This window comes from Carex rostrata, chromosome 4, assembly GCF_964058835.1.
Source record: "Carex rostrata chromosome 4, lpCarRost1.2, whole genome shotgun sequence".
Classification (NCBI taxonomy): Eukaryota; Viridiplantae; Streptophyta; class Magnoliopsida; order Poales; family Cyperaceae; genus Carex; species Carex rostrata.
This window is the reverse complement of record NC_135921.1, coordinates 15,082,496-15,104,750: the sequence shown is the minus strand read 5'-3', so window position 1 is coordinate 15,104,750 and position 22,255 is coordinate 15,082,496. Positions and strand designations below refer to the sequence as shown.

General features: G+C 32.9%; 1 protein-coding gene across 1 annotated transcript; it reads left to right on the top strand.

Moving 5' to 3' along the window:
• Positions 1-11,856: 11,856 nt before the first annotated feature.
• On the top strand, positions 11,857-16,647 carry LOC144553624 (uncharacterized). The gene is made up of 6 exons (XM_078301874.1): positions 11,857-12,029; positions 12,589-13,294; positions 13,574-13,674; positions 13,770-13,853; positions 13,960-14,070; positions 16,210-16,647. Exons 2-6 carry the CDS (start codon positions 12,607-12,609, stop codon positions 16,249-16,251), a joined length of 1,026 nt encoding a protein of 341 aa, XP_078158000.1. The 5' UTR covers positions 11,857-12,029; positions 12,589-12,606; the 3' UTR covers positions 16,252-16,647.
• Positions 16,648-22,255: the final 5,608 nt, after the last annotated feature.

The following is a 22,255-nucleotide window of genomic DNA, read 5'->3' as shown; positions in this document are numbered from 1 at the left end:
TTTTATTGAAGCTAAAAAAAAAATATTTTTATTTATTTGACCAGCTTCCATATATATTTTGCTGGCCAGCATACTAATTTTTTTTTTTTTTTTTTGCACAGTAAGAAGCAATAATCAAATATCATATACACATCCTAAATTAAATATCATACATATCTTAAATTATTACAAAAAATTCATGTTCATGCAAAGTTTACCTAAACTAAAGCTTTAGAAATAATCAAAATGTGAACTCTCTACCAGCAAAAATTAAGTTTTGCATCACTAAAGAGCAGAGTGAATTAGTCATCACTGCTTATCCCTACAAGAAGATAACACCAGAAAAAGGAAAACAAATCATCAGAGTGAATTTCTCGTACGACCCTTGAAAAAATTCCATAATTTTGGCACCAAAAACACAATATCAAATAAATTTCAGAACCTGTCCTTGCCGAAAATAAGCCTTAGCATGACCCTCTCTCTCACAAATTGCAAAATTAGTATCTAATAGAGCACCATTGAAATCCCCTAACTTCAATTTGCAAGCTTGAAAAAATGCCAACAAGGTAACGTTCAAAATAAAATTTGCAAATGGAAGATAAAATTAACATCAAAGCTCTTAAATCACAAGCAAATCCACTTTATTAATAAACCTAAAATTAACAGTAAAGCTTATTGAGCGGAGAAGGTGAGGCGAGAGGGAGAGACGGAGACAGAGAGAGAAACACGGAGGAGAGGGAGAGACGGAGACAGAGAAAGAGAGAGACACGGAGGAGAGGGATGAGTTGAGACTCAAATATTTTCGCTAAGTACAGAGGCGCGAAACGAAAATAAAGGGATGAGTTGAGACTCAAATATTTTGGATAAGTACAGAGGCGCGAAATGAAAATAAACCCTAGCGCTACATAAGCATTAGGATCGGTTAATTCCAAAAAATCGAACCTGATACTATCAGGATCGGTTATTATAGGATCGTATCAGGATCGGTTATCATAACTGATCCTAATTCCAAAAAAAAATTTTAAGATCGGTTATTTTAAACAACCAATCCTAATAATAGTAATCTGGATCGGTTGTTTAAAATAATCGATCCGAATTCTAAAAAAAAAATTTGGATCGGTTATTTTAAATAACCGATCCTAAATTTTTTTTTTTAGAATTAGGATCAGTTATTTTAAACAACCGATTATAATAGTAGTAATATGGATCGGTTATTTAAAATAACCGATCCTAATTCTAAAAAAAAAAAAACTTTTAGGATCGGTTACTTTAAACAACCGGTCGTAAAAGTTTTTTTTTTTTTTTAGAATTTGGATCGGTTGTTTAATGTTGGCATGATGCAAATTAGTATTGTTGCATTAAAAATATCATATCTTCTTTTTATATATGAACATCTACATGATATTCAACATTAATTCTGGTATTTTTCAGACGTATTTTCTTAATTGGATAATAATAAAATTATGTTTTTAATCAAATCAATTAAGCAAGTAATCTTGCAAATGCCATGTTGCGATTTGATAATAAACATACATGTGATCATCTTGTTGATGCATAAATTAAAACCATAAAATATTCAAATGGTTCACATGATGAATATAGTGTTCCACAAATATTCACATTGTATACGTTCTAGAAATGAAAACAACACAATAAAAATTCATCAGATTAAAGAATCTTCTGGTTCTTTAAAAAATATTTACATTAATTCTCTAATATTTTTCACATCATTATTGATCCGGAATAGTCCAACCAGTCTTGCCAAGCTATAAACATATTGTTATGTGTAAGCGACTGATTTACTATAAAATGTGCTTCAATTGTACTAATATATGCTCAATATAAGTCGGAGGAAAATTTTGTTTTCAATATGCATTGTTTTTTATATACATATATTCAACATTCTTTTTTTTCATTACTTGTATCAATATGATATCCATTTCGATAGATATTTTTAAAGCTTAACAAATTGCTTTGAGACTTAGAAGAATATAATACATCATCAATATAAATTTATATCCTCCGCATAACAACAATATTGATAATATTGCTCTCTTTCAGAGCCTTCAATCAAATTATTATTATTATTGTAGGAAAAAACTGACTTGTTAAAAGTAAATATTCACATGAGACCGAGAAAGATTAGTCAAGGTAATAACCAATACTTAAACTTTTATATTGGTATGTACATGGCTTATATAGTTTAAAGTTTCATTTAATGACCTCTCAGGTTTGTTAAATTCTAATGGTTTACTATCATATATGTTTCTCGTTAAAGAATCAACATAATTCAGTGAGTAATATTATTTGGAGTATATAAGATCGAGATCATGACATTCTCAAATAAAATCATTTTCTCAATTTTTTTTAGTGATGCTTAATATAGGGCAATATGATGTTTCAACATACTGCGGGTATGTTGACGTACGACTGGTACATAACCAATGATAACATCAATTATTTTTTTTATTATTATTCTTTCCATTTTTCTTTTTCTCATTATTTTCTTCATTATCTTTCCACTTCCGATGAAAATGTATATTATAGGAATAATCATTATGATAATTAATTTAGATTGTCCATGTTCACAAGTTTTTCCAAAATTATTATTGTTATACATTACTACATTCACTTCAAAGAATGAAGCACAATTAAGAGAATATTTTGTTTAACAACTCATTATTTTGTTCAACCATAAATAGATAATGAATCAACTCGGAATATTTCTTAAATCTTCTTTAGAAAGATTAAATTATAGATTTTTTTCTAAACAACATATAATTTTTTCTGATACTACCAGGATCGGTTATTATAACCGATCCTAATTCCAAAAAATAAAATACCTTTTAGGATCGGTTATTTTAAACAACCGAACCTAATAGTAGTAATCTGGGTCGGTTATATTCTAAAAAAAAAAAAACTTTTAGGATCGGTTATTTTAAATAACAGATCCTAAAAGCTTTTTTTTTTTAAGAATTAGGGTCGGTTATTTTAAACAACAGATCATAACAGTAGTAATCTGGATTGGTTATTTAAAATAACCTATCCTAATTCTAAAAAAAAAAATTTAGGATCGGTTATTTTAAACAACCGACTCTAAAAGTTTTTTTTTTTTTTGGAATTAGGATCGGTTATTTTAAATAACCGATCCTAATATGTGTTACATTAGGATTGGTTGTTTGTAAAAACCGATCCTGATAGTATCAGGATCGGTTATAACAAAAAATCGATCCTAATAGTTCATAAATTAGAATCAGTTGATCATAAAACCCGATCTGAATAGATTTTAGGATCGATTTTTTTAAGAAAATCGATCCAGATAGATATTAGGATCAGTTGTTTCATATAGCCGATCCTGATTCCAGTTTTTCCACTAGTGAGAAGAATACCCCAAGAAGCGATGCTTCTCAAAAAAAAAATTAAGTTGTCCTAAAGACTTTTTTATTCTGAATGGTCATAGAAAGATTTGCCCCAACACTAATTAATATAGTTACACTTGAGTATGAATAGTTAAGCATTAATTAAACCAAAGGTTCTAGTAACTAAGATGTATACCTCGACGGTTTACAAGGTGTTGCAACTCAAATGGGTCAGCAAAGACCCCATTAAGACTCTCAATAAGCACAAGCTCACAATTGAAACCATCAAGGTAGGTTGATGAAGGTTGGTTACTTTGAAATTAAGAGATAATTTCTCCAAAAAGTAGTATAGATCAGGTTGTGACAATATCTCACAAGCAATACAACCACCATTGATCCATTGAAATCAATTATAACTGAATAATAAATGAAAAGAAAAAGAGGAAAGAACGTCTGCTTGCTCTTGTCTTGGTCCAGATTTCGCACAGATTCGTTGAAATCAATTGTTCATCTCTTTCTTTCGGCCCATTTATAGAGCCCATTTCATTTCTAACCCATCTCTATTGCAAAAGAATCCATACGAATCAAACTTAATCCAGTTTAAATTCCATTTCGAGTTCGAACCGAGCTGGTTTGATTCGAGTTTGATTCATGTTTGATTCGAGTTTAATTCAATTCGAAATTAGTTGGAATTGAAACAAATCAAATCAGGTTCGGTTCGAAATTAATTCAAACCAAATTCAAACTAGGTTTGGTTTGATCGAAATGGGTTCGCGAACTTTTATGGTTCAAATCTCATAATAACATCGGCAGTTCATTTACCTGATGAAATTAAAACCCAAGATAAAGGGTAATAATTTAACCTAACCAACGCTTCCTCGCTCTCAAATCTCAATAATCTAGTTCTATTTCCGCCTCTCTCTAACTCGTTCTCTTTTTGCCTTAATTAGTTAATTTGGTGTTAAAATAAAACGGCAATGATATATAGTTTGGAAGGGGAGGGAAGGGAAGGGGTGGCAAATGAGCTATATATCATGCACGGAAATTATAATTAATTATAACTAACATATATTGGTTAATGGTTAGCATTATCACCGTTAAAATATCATTGCTTTGCTCCACTAATTACCAAAATTGGTCAAACTGCTCCACTAATTACTAATTAGCCTCTCTCTCTCTCTCTCTCTCTCTCTCTCTCTCTCTCTCTCTCTCTCACGAGTCACGATTGATTCCTTGGGTTAATTAAGTTCAGCTTTTTAATATTTTTCATTGGAACATGGTTCTTTGATTTTTGTAAGCCGTACATGGTCGGTTCGGCTAAGAGCCTAAGAGCCTAAGACCAAATTTAAATTCAAATCCAGCTCCTTAACTCCTTTATATTATAATAATAAGATAATTTTAAAAATTAATGCAGTTCAAGAGAGCGTTATCTACTGTTACTGATATCCATCAAATAAATAAATAAAATAAAAAAGAGTAGCTGAATCGTTGATTTTGTGCTTTAATCTGGTTAATTTTTTGTATAGACATATGAAAGTTGAAAGGCTAAATTTTCATATTTGTATCTCAAAAGAAAAAAAGGATGATGAAGTCTTTGAAAGAAAGTTATTAAGGGCAAACTACTATTTGCAATCTATTTTATTGTATTTTCTTTTAGCTAGAACAAGATAAAAAATAAAAAAAAGTCTGATCTTTAAAATTTCATTAATAATGATACCAGTGATGTCTAATGTTAGAAAAGTTTATAGATTTAATAACATGAGAGAAATGTAAAAATAAGAGATTTAAAATGTAGATTTTACATTGCAAGTTTAATTTATTGAAAATTAAAAACAACAAACAATCATGTAGTGAGATAAATAGACAGAATATCCTGGAAACCAAAGTAACTTAAAGCCAGTCGTTAATTATTAGAAATAGAGATTAAAATATAATAAAAAAAAAAGGTGGTGGGGTTCGTAGAAAGAAGTCAGAATAGCAAGCTATGATGCTTGAATTATTTTAAAATCTTAAAGAAATGAAGTAACGTGGAAGTGAGCCGAGAGAGTTGAAGCCGGTCAAATTTAATTATCTGGAATTTTTCCCAACGATTTGGACAAGTTATCTGGAATTTAGAACGATTTTTTTTTTTTTTTAAATTTCATGTATAATCTTTATTTTTTTAAATTAAGTATTTATTATTCTAAAAATCATAATATCGTATTTATCTTTTTAGAATATAAAAAATCACAAATTTACTCAATTTATCGCGTTTCACTTAAAACTTATTTTTAATTTACAAAGTTCTCATTTTTCCTTAATTAAAAAATAAAAGTTTGTAATCAGTGTATGAATAAAATCTTCAGTCTTTTAGTTTATCGATTTTCGATAGCAAATGACTCATTTATCTACTCCTAATATATACACGGTGATATTTAGGTGTACACATGTCTGTGTATCACTAGTAAAAAAATAAATTATTTGTCTTCATAATCGAATAATTATAAGATTGAATATTTCTCTAAATGTGCTACATATTTGTTTTAATAATGGATAAATGTTAGTTTTGTGTTATAAAAGTTATCTTATGTTGATTACTTTTATATATTATTATGTTTATGAATTGAATGCTATATATATTTTGTTCCATGAAATTTATGTTTATCTTTAGAAGCATTTAAGAATATGCTCTTGGTCTTAAATTATAGAACTCTATATGATGACAAACATAAATCTCTAAAATGTTCACAAACTTAGTTATTAGCATAGAACACTAATATGTCATGATAAGTTTGTCATGTTGATTAAAGTACATTGTAGTTTCTATAAATGTTGATAAATACTTATCATTTAATAACATGAGTATATGAAATGTTTCATATATTGAACAGGCTTAACGAATGAAAATATTTATGGATTATGTTAGTATCATTAATGTTTTCATTGTGTCTCAGAATTTGTAAATATAAGATGTATTTCTTTTTCACATGAAAAATATATAATATAATTAATCCTTTAACCAGTTTCCCCGACCCGCATTGTATCCAAAAACACAAGTAACGGTAATCGGATACGGGTAAGGATAATAATGTTTTTCCGTTATCTTACCCGTTTTCGTATAAGATAATTTTTAAAAATAAAATTATATATATAGATATATATTTGTATGAAAATGATATTGATACAATAAAATTTTGTATTTTATTAAATTTTCATAATACAAATTAGTTGTATTCATTATTTTTTTTCTTATTTTAAAAAATATTTTATCGAAAGCACAAATCGAAATGTTAATGACACTTTTTAAATATGTTTATCCAACCCGTATCGTATTTGAAAATACGGGTAAGGGTAAAGATTTTTTTTCGTTATCATAATGGGTACGGATATGACAATATCTCTACTCGACTCGTATCGTACTCGTTGACACCCCTAGATGAGACCGATTTTTTTATTTATATCAATTTTTTTTAAATAACCAGTTTAGTACTGGATTTCGAAAACTATCCAAACTGTAAAAAATCTTTGCGGTTTTAACACCAAATACTGCAAAAAAATTTGCGGTAAATAGGAGCTAAAACCGGTAAAAAAATTTGTGGTAAGGAGTTTTCGCAAAAAAAAATTGCGGTATTTAGTCCCAATACCGCAAATTTGTTTGCGGTTTCTCTATTTTCCTACAAAAGGCAGCCGGCCCTCCCTCTCTCCCCACACAATCTCTTTCACTCTTTTAGAGCGTGTTCGATACTTGTCGGAGCTCTGACAGTCTGATCGATCGATTCTTCGATTCAGGTATTTTTATTTTTTTAAATTTAAATTTAAATTTATAATATAATTAATTACTTCATTTTAAATGGTTTAAAATATTGTCCCAATAATTTAGTTAGAATAATTTAGAAATTTTCAAAATGGTTTAGAATAGTGCCCTATTAATTTAGAAATTACAACATGGTTTCGGAATAATTTAGAATTTTTCAAAATGGTTTAGAATAATTTAGAAAATTCCAAAATAGTTTAGAATAATTTAGGAAATGGTTTAGATATTGTCTGATTAATTTAGAATATTCCAAAATGGTTTAGAATCATTTAGAAATTTCAAAAATAATTTAGAAAATTTCAAAATGATTTATAATTTTTTTAGGAACCTCTTTTCTTTTCGGATCCCTTTCGGAGCTTTGATTGTCCGATCGATCGGCTCTTCGATTCAGATTTTTTTTTATTTTCTTTATTTTTTAATTTAAAATATAATTAATTAGTTAATTTTAAATGGTTTCAAATAATTTAGAATATTGCTGAATGGTTTAAAATAATTTAGAAAAATTTTAAATGGTTTAGAATATTGCCCTACTAATTTAGAAAATTTCAAAATGGTCTAGAATAATTTTGAAATTTCCAAAATGGTTTAGAATAATTGAGAAAATTTCAAAATGGTTTAGAGTAATTTAGAAATTTCCAAAATGGTTTAGAATAATTTTGAAAATTCCAAAATGGTTTAGAATAATTTAGAAATTTTCAAAATAGTTTAGAATAATTTAGAAATTTTCAAAATAGTTTAGAATAATTTAGAAAATGGTTTAGATATTGTCGATTAATTCAGAAAATTCCAAAAGGGTTTATAGTAAATTAGAAATTTCCAAAATAATTTAGAATAATTTAGAAATTTTCAAAATGGTTTCAAATAATTTAGAATATTCTTCGAATTTTTTAGTATGACAGACGGAGTACTTGGGCATACGTTTAGCGACTTGTTGTGGATAGTTTACGACAATCATAGGGTATCTGAGGCTTCTAGGGAGGTAAGTATTTACTTATTTGGTTTTTCATAACTCAGTCAGTAATCAAATTATATTGTAATTGGTTTTTTTTTCCTAATTTAGAGTGATGATATTTTAACCGTCAAACACTATAGACTTCATTGTGAGTATCATGAGAAGTACGCACCGTTTTTAATTCAAATGGGCTTATATCAGATCGCAACGATGCTTGATATCGCCCTCGACGCGGCTCTCATTCATAGCCTTATCGAGCGGTGGCATCCGGAGACACACACCTTTCATCTTCCTTTCGGAGAGATAACAGATATTAACTAATTCAAATAAATTTGATGTTATAATTTCTTACTGACAAGTCAAATAAATTACAGTTATACTGGATGATGTGAGTTGTTTGTGGGGTTTGCCTATTTCGGGGGATCCGATAACGAGCATTACAGACTCGATGAGTGTCTAAGGCCGACTGTATGAGCTGCTAGGCATCCGAGATCATGAAATCAGGGGATTAATGAAAAAAGGGGAAAGGATTCCAATAAGAAAACATTAGATGTACTTGTGTCGAAAAAGAAGCTCCGTGCGTGCTTCGAAACATTGCCCGAAGGAGCGGACGACCAAACAGTGAAGTGGTTAGTATTTTTTTTTAAAACCCTATTCATATTTTGCATTTTCAATAATGTACTCACATTCTAATATTGGTGATTAGGTATGTCCGTGCATTTATCCTTGAGATATTAGGGAGTACCATATTTTCTGACAGTAGTGGGGACGAGATACCGCTGTGGTATCTCAACATGTTGGACGAGCCAAAGAATTACAATTGGGGTGGAGCTGTTCTCGCATATTTATTTCAAAAACTATGCCTCGCATCCGTTCCTACCTACCACTCTATGCATGGTCCCATTATGCTTCTGCAACACTGGTCGTGGAGCCGATTTCGAATTCACTGGGCGGTACTGGAATATCGATCAGCATGGGGCGCTCCAACAGAAGATACATGCCCAGCTTTTGGTGACCTATGGAAAGGCCCACATATGTTAAAGAACTCGTCGCATTGCAAAACCGCCGGTTCAAGTATCCCGCGCAACCAGTTTCAGCAACTGACGGAGAACGTGGTGGAGTGGGAGCCGTTACGCATATGTTTACAGTCGGCTTTCGAGAGTAACTCGGGCAGACCAGGTACATTGTAATAAAGTCACATATTTTTTTTATTTATGTCATCATAATTATAAATTGTAATTAACATTACAACTACAAATTTATCAGCCGTACTACTTGTACCGTGGTCCTCTTATTTTTATTGGATTGTGGAGCAGCACAATCCTGATCGTTGCATGCGACAGTTTGAAAGATTTCAAGAGATCTCACCACTGTCTCCCCTGAATAAGCACGAGCACAAAGAGTTGCACAAGTAATATTCGCAGTATTTCTGTGGTTTATTTATTTTAATATACTTATTTACTAATTTATTTTACTAATATTGTAAACAGGTTGAAATAGGGCTCAAAGAGGAATGTGAACTGGGCACATGTGTACCACCGACATGTGAACCATGCGACACAATACGCACAACATGTGGATGAAGAAGCTCATTTGTTTGAAGTAAATGACCTTGTAAGATATCATAAATGGTACCAGAAGAATTGCATGGCATCTGTCTATTTGTTTGGCCAGCACGTGGAGGGGATGGATCGTAATGTTCCGGTTCCAAGAGACGAAGTCTAGATACATTCCTAGCGGACCGACATTTGTTCGAAATGTAAACATTTCTAACTCTGGAATTTATAAATATTTTAATTAGATATCATTTCTTATATTTCGATTATGTGTACATGCATTGCGTGGGATGGGAGAGTTGGCACACGGCGTTCGAACATTCTTCACCAAGGGTCTCCGTCAAATTGGCAGGGGCAAAATGAGACTAGGTCTGTGACTTTGTAGGGATAATGGTTTCGAAGACCGTGCGCTTGCCATGATGGATGAGGCGGGGGGGTTCCACGTAATTGGGAAGAGTTTTCATCAAACGAGAGTACTCCTATAGGAACAGAGCCATTCCCAAAGCCACCTGTATTCAAAGGCCCAGATCCAGTAACAGGCTGGTTATATGAGGGCTTCACATAAAGGATTTACATCTAACCAGGAGAGTTCGCAGTAGATACTCCACCAGCACCTGCAGACACTGGACAGGTATGAATTCAAATTACAAGGTGATTTCAAATTTAGTTTATAGCTAAACAAAACTGTGTATGAATTGAAGGCTCAGGGGTATGAAATACCGCAGGCATACGAGATACCACAGTTGTAGACGCAGGGGTTAGATGTACCGTCGTGGATGTCTACATTATTCTCCAGTGGATGTTTGCAGGGGTTTGGGTACTTTTCAAAATCCAGTATCAAACTGGTTATTTTCAAAAAAAGAAAATTTTGGATATAAATCAAAAAATCGGTAGATGAGATGAGATGAGAGGTAACACTAAGTCTAAGCGTGTTGGAAAGAAAAATGGACGTTAGATGAAATTTTAAATTGTATGCAATCGACTCAAATGTTTGACTTAGCCCAAAAATCTCATGATGTGAGGAATGCAATCTCATGACTTGTTTAATTGTTGTAAGAAATAAAAAAAAACACACACATAGAGATTGGCTACTCTACTTACATAAGCATATGAGGGTATATGCTTATAAGTCATTTTTTCATTTTCAAAATCTAAAAAGTCTATCTGAACTGTTAGATGTGATCTCTATATTGAAATGTGCTTGGAGACCAAATTTTACATTTTTCTGAATTTTTTTTACTATTTATTAAGCCACTTTGAAAATCGTTGATCCACCGGTGGCTTAACAAAACGGAAAAATCAGAAGCCACCGTTGGATCAGCGATTTTCAAAGTGGTTTAATAAATAGTAAAAAAATTCAAAAAAAATGTAAAATTTGGTTTCCAAGCACATTTCAATATAGAGATCACATCTAACGGTTCAGATCGACTTTTTGGATTTTGAAAACGAAAAAATAACTTATAAGCATATACCCTCATATGCTTATGTAAGTGGAGTAGCCGACCTATATATATATAGAGGAGGGATCAAGTTACAACAATTTTTGAGTTACAACAAGTTATCACAATTATTTTCTACATTTTCAGAGTCCAAATCGTCAATCCAAATCATTAGATGTGATTGATCTCTACAATAAAATGTGTTTGGAGACCAAATTTTAAATTTTTTGGAATTTTTTTACTATTTATTAAGTTGGGTACAAAAACTAGTCAAATTCAAACCATTGAATTTTGTACCCATCTTAATAAATAGTAAAAAAAATTCAAAAAAATGTAAAATTTAATCTCCAAGCACATTTTATTGTAGAGATCGATCACATCTAATGGTTTGGATTGACGATTTGAACTCTGAAAATATAGAAAATAATTGTGATAACTTGTTGTAACTCAAAAATTGTTGTAACTTGATCCCTCCTTATATATATATATATATGAGTGAAAAATGAAATAACATTGTTGGCAAATGGCCAGTTTCTTTCGGTTAATACTTAATACTTACTCTAGCAGACTAGCATTGATGGAAAGACAAATATATGAGAAGAGAAGAGAAGAGAAGAGAAGTGGGCCTTGGGCTTACTGAAAGAAGATAGATATCGAAGACTCTGACAAGTGGCAAAACCGTGAATTTCTATATTACCAGGGGTATTGAGAACAACAGCTGTGTTATGCTTGTGCAGTTGTGCCCCTTCCTCTCTCTCAAATTAGATTACGTGGCTTTCGAAGAGGAAGAGGAAGTGGAAGAGAGAGAAAGAGAAAAAAGAGAAAGGGGGGAAATCAACTCAACTCCCATCCATTCCTCGCTCGCTCGCTCTTCTTTCCTTTTCAATCCCTCAAATCTCAAATCTAATTTAACCCTTCTCCCTGAAATCGGATCTACGCATCTTCCTTCAGGTCAGCAAATCTCTCAAATCTCAACCTCACCGCTCTTTTTTACTAAACTAAACCAATCCAATCCAATCCAATCCAATCCAATCCAATCCAATCCATGCCATCTAATTAGCTTTTACAAATGCTTTATTCATTTCTCACCTTCATGTTTTCTGTTGGTAGAAATATGGTTAGATTTTCACTTGTTTGTGCTCCAATCAGACTATGTAAGCACTGATTCATTTCGAATTTTGCTTTCTTTTATCCACATTTCTAATTTAAGCCTCTTCTCTTCTTTCTACTGTGGTCTCAACTAAACTAAATTAAACTAAACTAAACTAAACCAGGTAAATTTTATTACCTAAAGTTGGACTGTTATGCCACTTCCAGATCTAGTTAGTATCCGATGCAAAACTGGGTTCATCCTTTACTCGCTCCTATCTAAATTCCTGCACAAAACATTTTCTAATTTAACCCCTTCTAATTGGCATTTAAGATTGAGATTTAAATCATCATCTTCTCTCCTATCATACAAATTTCCTCTTTTATTATCTTACACAGTTCAAATGATCTCATTTAACAGATTTTGCTTAAAAAGAAGATGGATAACCTTTGGCATTTAGGAGATGAATTCAGAGGCCAACCAAAAGTCTCTGAGGATCACCAATGGTCTATGATGACCTCAAAGCTTGCACAGCTAACCAGGTCAAATGGGGAGCGGGGTAACAATGTTGACTACTCCCACAACCCGGTTCAACCAAACCCATATTACAAGTATGATAAGTTCTCATATCAAGACGACCCCAAGATGGAGAACCTCAATTTGGGCATGATCAATCTGGATTTGAAGATGAATGAACCTGCTCTCAAAACCCAGTTTCGCAACAACTATATTAATAACATTAATATGAACATGAACATGAACATGAACATGAATGTCAATATGAATATGGGTTTGCCGGTTTATCAGAAGAGTAATAATAACAATAACAATAACAATAGCAATAGCAATAACATTAATGTCAATTCTTTTAAGATGAATGCTGGGTTAGGGAAATATTCGAGTAATGTGAGTGGAAAGGATGTCACTCTGTCAAGTAACAATGGCAACATGAACAGCAATGACAAGGTTGTCAATGGGAACAGCAATAACAATAATGCTGGGATTGATAAGAGATTCAAAACTCTGCCTTCCAGTGAGATGCTACCCAGAAATGAAGTATTGGGTGGTTATATTTTTGTGTGCAACAATGATACCATGCAAGAGGATCTGAAGAGGCAACTTTTTGGTATGCGTTCTTATATCTTTTATTTTTCTGAAGAGAAAACTGTTTGTTATATTTTTGGCTATGTAGTCATTTTGAGTTTATTTCTTTGGATGTTCCTTTTGGTTATAAGAACGGGAACTGTTTTGCTGCAAGATCCAATTTTATTTTCTTGAATAACTGAAGTAAAATGGGATTCATTGTGGTATATATGATATCCGTTTTTCTTTTACCCACATGACTTGTGTAATTCTAATGCTTATATTGTGCACTTATCTATTTATCTTATCAAATCATTTGCAGGGTTACCAGCTCGCTATCGTGATTCAGTGAGAGCAATTACTCCAGGCTTGCCTCTTTTCCTGTACAACTACACCACCCATCAGCTCCATGGGATTTTTGAGGTTCATTTTCTTATTGGTTGTAAATTAAATTTGTAAGTATGTCCATGACAGGTGTTTCATATTAATCATTTCGTTTCATTATTAAACTTCACCAGGCTACTAGTTTTGGGGGTTCAAACATTGATCCCTCTGCATGGGAAGATAAAAAGTGCAAAGGCGAGTCTAGGTTCCCTGCACAGGTAAAATTCATTCATTCACTGTAATTTTACACTAATTTAAGCTCCAGTGTAATGCCCTTTCACATGCTTAGTGATATTTTCTATGAAAAAATGGCTAAATATATAGGTGAGAATCCGTGTTAGAAAGCTGTGCAAGGCTTTGGATGAGGATGCTTTTAGGCCAGTTCTGCATCACTATGATGGTCCAAAGTTCCGTCTTGAGCTTTCAATTGCTGAGGTATATGAGACTACTCTATATGTCATGCTAGCCTTGAGTAGCTTTTTTATATTTGAAACATGATTTGTTTGTTTATGCATCATTAATATTACATGTGGTGATGTTAGTTGCTAGTTTGAATTGTTGCATGTCATATCTAATTAGGTTATTTGAAAATATAGAAATCTTTGGTGTAGCTCTTTAAGAATTAATAGGCTCCTTTTGTTCAACAATTTTGTTTTAGTAGTTGCGTATCGGGGGTTTATGAGTGTTATATTCTTATTTTAGGTATGGATACACATCTCAATGCCTTGAGCTGTGAATTCAATTGAACACTCTTTTTAGTTTGATCTCAACAGAGCATAAATTATATGTGATATTTTGCTGTCAGCAAAATGTTGATGACCTGTTTATAGTATAGAAATAGAATCCAAAAACTATCTCTTGCAAGTTGCAATTAATCCTTCACTATCATTCTTTCTTTGTAATGGATTTTTGCATGGTAGTTCAGAAGATAATAGGTTTGGGATTGTGACAGTTTGTTGGGGCAGGTATTTCTTGATTACCTTCACAACAAGACTGTCTATTCAGTAGTTATCATATGTGGAGCCGGTGTATGTATCTTGAATTGTCACATTAAATCTTTTGCTGCCAGAAGATTGTATTGCCTTTTAATAGCTAGTGACCAAATTATCTCATTTCGTAGGTTATGTTTGCCTCAAGTATTCTTGGGACTGATTGCAGTTTTACCAAAGAATCTTTGAGTTGACTTGTTGAGTTTTTAATTCTCTTCCATGATCAACATGAAAGAGTTTAATTAGGGCTGTTTTCTTAACTATGGTAGCAAATGGACCCACTGTGAGCATGGCGTTGGTCAGTTCCATTTTGTTATTATTGATCACAAACCTTTCAAAGTACGTGAGGTTAGTTAATTGAGGGCCGGGGGGATTTAAATAGGCATGAGCAAAAGGACTAGGTTATGTTTAACAAGAGCCCACAAGTTTATATATTTCATAATGTTTTGTGTGATATTTTTATGTCAGTGTATGTTGAATTAGATTCAATTATTTCATTTTAAGTCGGAATGTCTTTCACACAGCATTAGCTGAGTTTAGAATTTATTGAGCCCAGTGTTGTTAGTGGAAAATATTTTTTTGTCAAGGACTTAAAAGTGCATATTTATTAATTTAAGTAGCAAGGGTTGTCTTTAAAATAGGTAACTTTGTGTTAGTTAACACGTGGGACCGTCAATGGTACCCATTTATGGGGGAATAAAACATAAGCTGGTTGCTTTACTAAAGCACTAAGTTGTTGGCCTCACATAATAATTATTTGCACACAAGTTACTTGGTCTTTACTCTTCTGTTGTCTTTACATTGCTTGCGGGTACATCAACATCCACAATCGTGTCCACTACATACAAGTAATTTCTAGATCTTGCACATAACACCACATTCCTAGGTGTAAAATACTATAATAATATTTGCAAGTTCATTTCGATTTTTGGGGTAGCTTTTGTGTGCTGAAGTTGAGTTGCTTAGTGCTTTCTCGTTATTATATTGAAAGGTGTAAATTTAAGAGTTAAAAAGGAATAAATAAACTAGAGCTAAAAGAAAAGAAAGAGACTTGAGTTATAAGTAGCTACCTTATTTAATACATGAACAAAAATAATTGAAAATAAATGAATTAACTGAAGATCAAAGTAAGTAAGAAGATTCTTAGGAAAAGTTCCATTGTTATAGTGGTAGACATTAGGCATGTCCAATCCGTCCCTTCCCCTCTTGCATGTGAAGCATGTCTTTGTAAATAGTGATCATGGACTACAATTTCCATTCTGTTTAGAATTGCCGAAAGGAGTTTTGAATAATTTAGATGCATTTTGTATTCTTTAATTTATGATTAACTAATTGTGCAAAATCAGCCTTGTCTTGTATAGTTTAATTTTGAAGTTTTCATAGTAGTGTCATTTTGGAACTGAGCATCTCATTTCAAAAGTGTTAAAAAAACAATTTTCTTTTCCCTTTTTCTTTAATCTAAGACAGAATGTTGTCCTTTTCTGTTCTTTTCTTCTATTTTTAATACTAAACTGCATTCATTTCCATTTAAGTGATGTCGTAGTAGAAATGTATAATAACCTGCCATTTTTATTGCTCTGTGCAGACACTCGCTCTTCTTGATTTGTGTGAGAAGGAAGGAATGTAAGGATTTTGTGCTTGTATGTGGTTGTAATATTTTGCAAGGTGCTTGGTGAGTTTTAAGATTTTAAATGTTTGTGTGAGGCTTCCAGTTGAAGCGCAAGCTTTTGGTGGTCCCTTTGTAAGTTTATACTTTATTGGAGAGATTTTTGCATTTACCGTTACATGGGCTGAAGTGCTTTGAAGCATAGAAAAGCACTAGCACATTAGCCTCCTTTCGGTTGGAAATGCATGTGCTAAATACCAGTTATCATTTGTGTTATTGTGTATGTAGTTAGTTTGGTTTGTTGAAGCAAAGGAGAAGATGACAATGTAATGTAATGTAATGTAGCCTGCCATATGCCCCAAAAGTGAGGGAAAATGGTTTGAGCGGTTCTATTTTTAATTTTTAAGTTTTATGTCATGTTCGGCTGGTTTTTTGGGTGTAACTTGTCACTTTGTTTTATGTGGAAGACTTGTATCTTTATTCAAAATGAACATCAATTTTAATAGAAAAAGTGATATTTTTCGTTTTCCAAGAACCATAGTGCTGAATGGTCTAAAAAACACTTGGAGTTGGAGAGCTAAATATTATACTAGGTCTAGTTGATCCATTTGCCAAGCTTGCTGGTTTTGGTGGTTGAGCAATATATAGTATAGCATTTTGAAGAGACTTTAATTTCATTTATGTATGATGAGTGAGCATGCACGTTTTTATGTCGTCTAGCTAGCTCTTGTATTGTTCTTAATTGGGAATTAAGCACAAATATTTGAATGCAATGAATCTACTACCACAGTACCACGTTAAAATTAAGAAAAGAATGCTAGGAAGGAAGTAGGATCCCATACATACCGCTCTGGCATTTTGCAATGTTGATGTGGAAGATTAATTCTTTGTTATTTCCTCAGAAGATCGATGGATCGATCCATCGATCATAATTACCCTCGACTTACACACATGGATTTCAAAGTCTCGCCTCTTCTTCTTTTGGTCCACAAGTTTTTTAAAAATGCAAATTTTACTGAAAAACTATATATCAATATTTATCTTATTTGTACACTAGTATTATTTTCAGCCGAAAGATGAATCAAATCCTTGCCTTGCGTATTATTATATATCTTTCAACTTTCAACTTTGAAGGGCTCATTAATTTTGATAGAATTAATTAATGATGTTGACATACCATTGGTGAATTAAAAAATAATAATCACACACACACACATATATATATATGTGAGTCAAAAATGGTTGAAAATGAACCAACTTCATAATAAATGATATCGATCTCCTGCTATAAAATGAAAATTTTAAGATTAAATGAGCCAAAGAGAAATGCTTCAAAAGATGAATATATATACCCCCCTATTTCATTTAAAAAATGTTAATAGTATTGCTCTATCATTACACGCTGAAATTAAATTAAGTCCTTTACAAAAACTGAGCTAAATCTTCTAAGAAAGAGTATCCAAGAAGAAAAATTATAAAATGAATAAAAAAATGATACAGACTATATATTGAGAATTGTTAGTAAGGTGTTGAGAATTAATGAATTAATGAATTGTTGCGCGCTGTCTTTCTTCTTGCACCTCCGGTATAGTCTGTAAGCGGGGTTTCCATTGGGCTTCCTTGATATGGTCCTTACAAATTGATCCTTTTCGAATGATCTCCTCTAATGCCTTCTCGATTGGAATTCTCTTGCTTCCAAGCAACAGATCTTGCAATTGCTTTTTTGTAATCTTCACCTTCACCTCTAACATTATTCTCTGCTTCTCACTCTGCTTCTCATCTGACCATTCAAAATCATCTTCTCCGTCTTCGTCCACCCATGATCTCTCTTGTTGGATCACAATGCAATTTCCCATTGAGAGAGAGAGAGAGAGAGACTTTATTTATTTATTTTCTTCTCTTCTTCTATGAATTGCTTGCACCTTGGCCCCTTGCTTGCTCTTAATGAATGAATTAATTTGAAGCAATTAAGTATATATGAGATAGATAGTAATGGAAATGGTAATGGTAATGGTAATGGTGGTGTGGGGGTGAATATGATTGATTTATTTATATAGTGGTTGGGGAGGGGGTGGGGATAGATAACTATGAGGAATAGGAATAGGAATAATTAAAGTAGGTGTCCATATCGGATGGCTGAGCTTGAACTCTTCGTCTCTTCCTTCCTGGTTCCTGCTGAGAACTGAGAAGGAGGTGTTCTTGATCATATACGTCACAACAGTGTAGCCATCCCTACGACCATTCTCATGTCATGTGCTTTCCTTGAAATTGAATTAAGAAAAAGTTGCAACTTGCAAGAGCAATACAAATAGAACACACGAGGTTGGTTACAACTTACAAGAGATGGAAATTAATGAGGGTCAGAGATGATGAATGATGGAGACGACCACGTCAATTATTTTTGAAGAATGGAAAGAGTAAACTCCGTGGCATTCGTCTAGCAGTACTGATCAAAGAATGGACGGCTAAGATGAAATTAGGTACAGTGTCAGTGTGTGAACGGAAGCTTTGAGGGGATCATTTCGGTGGCTGTGGGAACGCTCCTTTGGAAGGGAATATAATATAACACTGTACTGGATCCCATCCAATCTCTCTCTTCTCTTCTCTTCTCTTCTCTTCTCTTCCCTTCCCTTCCCTTCCCTTTGCGTTGCGTGCCATTTTTGTTCAAATATTCATAAAATAATGAAATTTATTTATAGGATTCCCTCATGGAATTAATTTAATTTAATTTAATTCAATACCAATTCAAGATGATGAAATTAATTAATTAATTTATAGTTTTATAGCTAAGCAACACAGTACAAGACAAGACGGTAGCTGCACCTAGTATGTAAAAATCAGATCGATCGGGATTCCGGACTGGACTATATATATATATAGATATGATATATATACAGAAACAGGGGGTCCAATCCAATGCTGTCGACTTAAAGAGGAGAGGAGAGGAGAGGATCGGATCCCATCCCATCCCACCGACAATTTGGATTGGAGGATCCCAAAAGTGGAAAGCATCAAACAACATTTGGAATCGTGGGGCGGCTTTCTAGTTCTAGCTCGAATTCAGAAAGGGAAGGGGCATTAATTGGCCACTAAACCCTTAGATGGTTACGTTCTATCATTGCACGGTATGTACACCTACATATCCTGTATCGGACAACACACATTAATTTAACGGTGCGTCCACTTGCGTTACGTTAATAATGAACTAATAACCCGAACAGGAACAGAACAGCTAGCTATTGCGAGGATGTCGGTGCTTTCTTCACAAAATAATTTTGTGGAAGACAGCCGACTACTCTCGATCAGGTTCTCAGAAATAACGAGGCCCATTAACCGCCCATTCTCACAAAAATACGTGTGTGTTTTGAATTTATTAAGTATTTTATAAAATTGTTCATCCAACGGTGGCTTAATAGTTAGCGTGCATAGTAATAAGATTTATAAATTATTCGCAAATTATTCAGTTTTGAACCGTGACGAATCAATCTGTTTATTATTTGATATATCTGAATTATTTGCTAATTTTATGAATTATATCCAAATAATATTTTATGGACCAAAATAATTTTAGTATATATATTTTTAAGCTTTTTTTTGTGAGACTAAGATCTCTAGTCTAGTCTGAATTTAATGTATTATTTTTTCCATCCATCCCTCAATCATTAATTATATGAGGGGACCACAACTTCCAGCACAAAAAGACAAAAGAAAACGCGTATCAGTCATTAATAATGTGGAGGACCGCTAATTAACTGGGGGACCACTTATATTTGAAAAACTTCACAACTGATGCGCGTAAATATGTATACTTATACACGCACGTATTAACATCTAATATAGTAAGTATTCATATGTAAGATATCAAGTATTTCTTTAAACAATCTTTCTTATCACATACTCATTTTTTACACATTTTTAAATGTGGTTTTTCTTCTTACTTCAATGTCACCCATATTTCTGACAATATGCGAATTTTTTTGCGAATCTAAAGTCACAGACGTTTTCTACGTAATTTTCTCTTTCAAATGAGATCCATGAAGCAGTACTTTTGAGTTGTCTGCCGCGCAAGTATTCATACCTTGTAGTGCAAGTATTCATACCTCGTCATGCAAGTATTCATAACTCGTCGCGATCCTGATCCAGACTGTATCACCTCCGACTTCCTATCCATCGGCTCCTACCGATCCGCCGGCAACAAGGCTTTTCAGGTTGTCACAGGCGATTTATGAATACTTTTTCAATGATGTATGAATACTTGCTCGACGAAGTATCAATACTTGCACAAAGGTGTATGAATACTTGCTCGACATGGTAAAATACTTGTCCGACAAGGTATGAAACTACATGACAAGATATGAATACTTACGCGACGGACAACTCAAAAGTATGTAATCATGGATCTCATTTGAAAGACAAAATTATGTAAAAGACGTTTGTGATATTAGATTCACAAATTTCATTACAGATCATCAGAAATATTGGTGAGATTGAACGGAGATAAAAAAAAATTCATCTCTAAAAACGTGTAAAAGATGGGTGTGATGTGCCTAATTTTTTTTTTTAAATACTTGATATCTTAGGTATGAATACTTCATCTATTATATATTAACACTTGCGTGCATATGTATCCATATTTGCGCACACCAGTTGTAAAATCTATCAAATATTAAGCGGTCCCTCAAGTAGTTAGTGGTCCACCTAGTAAATGAGCGGTCCCTCAACTTAATAATCGATAATGATGCATTTTGTTTTGTCTTTTAGTGTTGAAAGTTGTGGTCCCTCTCTTAATTAGTAGTCAACAAAGACAGTTATTGACTGGAGGATAAATGGGGAAAATGAATTGGAGGATAGTTAGTTGATCCCTAAAAAAAAAAGTATTGCAACGAATAATTATGTTATCACTATAATAGTTAGTATTATAGTCATTATTGGAAAAATTGAAGGCGATCTGATAATTAAACCGCATTTGGTATTATTCAAATTTGATGTCATTTTAGTATTAATGTCCTGGTCCGGTTTGTTTCAGTGGCTTTATTGTGACTTCTGAGTGGCAACTGTCCTGGTCCAGTTTAATTCAGTGCTTTTATTGTGACTTATGAGTGGCGACTGTCCTAGTTTGATTGATTTAGTTTCCAATCTAATTTGATTCAGTGCCTCTACGATGTAGTCTGCCAGCAAGAACAAAATAATCTATATGCACAGAAGGAACAATTACTAGACTCCTATCATTATAATCAAGTAAGAATGACCAAATTTGTGTGATACACATATTTTCAGTGCGTTCTTAGTTTGTTTATAAATGTATACTATCAAAGGGCATTTATTGTCTTATCTAATATAACAGCTAGTTTATAGCTCTTTGTATCAATAAAATAAAATAGCTTGCGGATTTTCAACAACAACAAAAATCATCAGTGCGCCGTTTTTCCTAGATCAAATTTTGGCGGGAACTAATTTAATTTGCTATATTTTTGTAGCTTAAAAAGTGTTCTTAATTAAGCGAGCAGTGTATCTTCCCAGCTAGACCGCTGACTGTTTCAATTCTTTGTATTTTTTGGGTTTAACTCGATGGACTGTTTCAACTTTCAACGGATCGATCATCGATCACATCTCAAGTCTCAACCGAAAGGAAAGCAAAGTGTGCTCGGGTGGGGTCCCTGCGACTACGAAGGAAAACACCTCTTTAATTATCTCCGATTGAACGAACGCCTACAATTCTACAAAAGCAGAGCATCTCAGAAAGAGAAAAGAATAAAAAAAAATACATGATTCCTTTGAGTACTTAGCGTTCACACACCTTACCACCAAACAATTAATATTCCCTAACAGAATCCATCCACACCTGATCTGACTGAGCAGTAGCACCAATTAATCTCTATTATAAATACTCCAACCATTTCGCCCCTTCTACCAGCTCCAGCTAGTACGTAGTACTTCTCTCAAATACTATAACACGCAAAGCTAGCTAGCTACTGAAAATTAATAATGGGGAATTGTGTTGTGATACAAAGAGAGACGACATGGC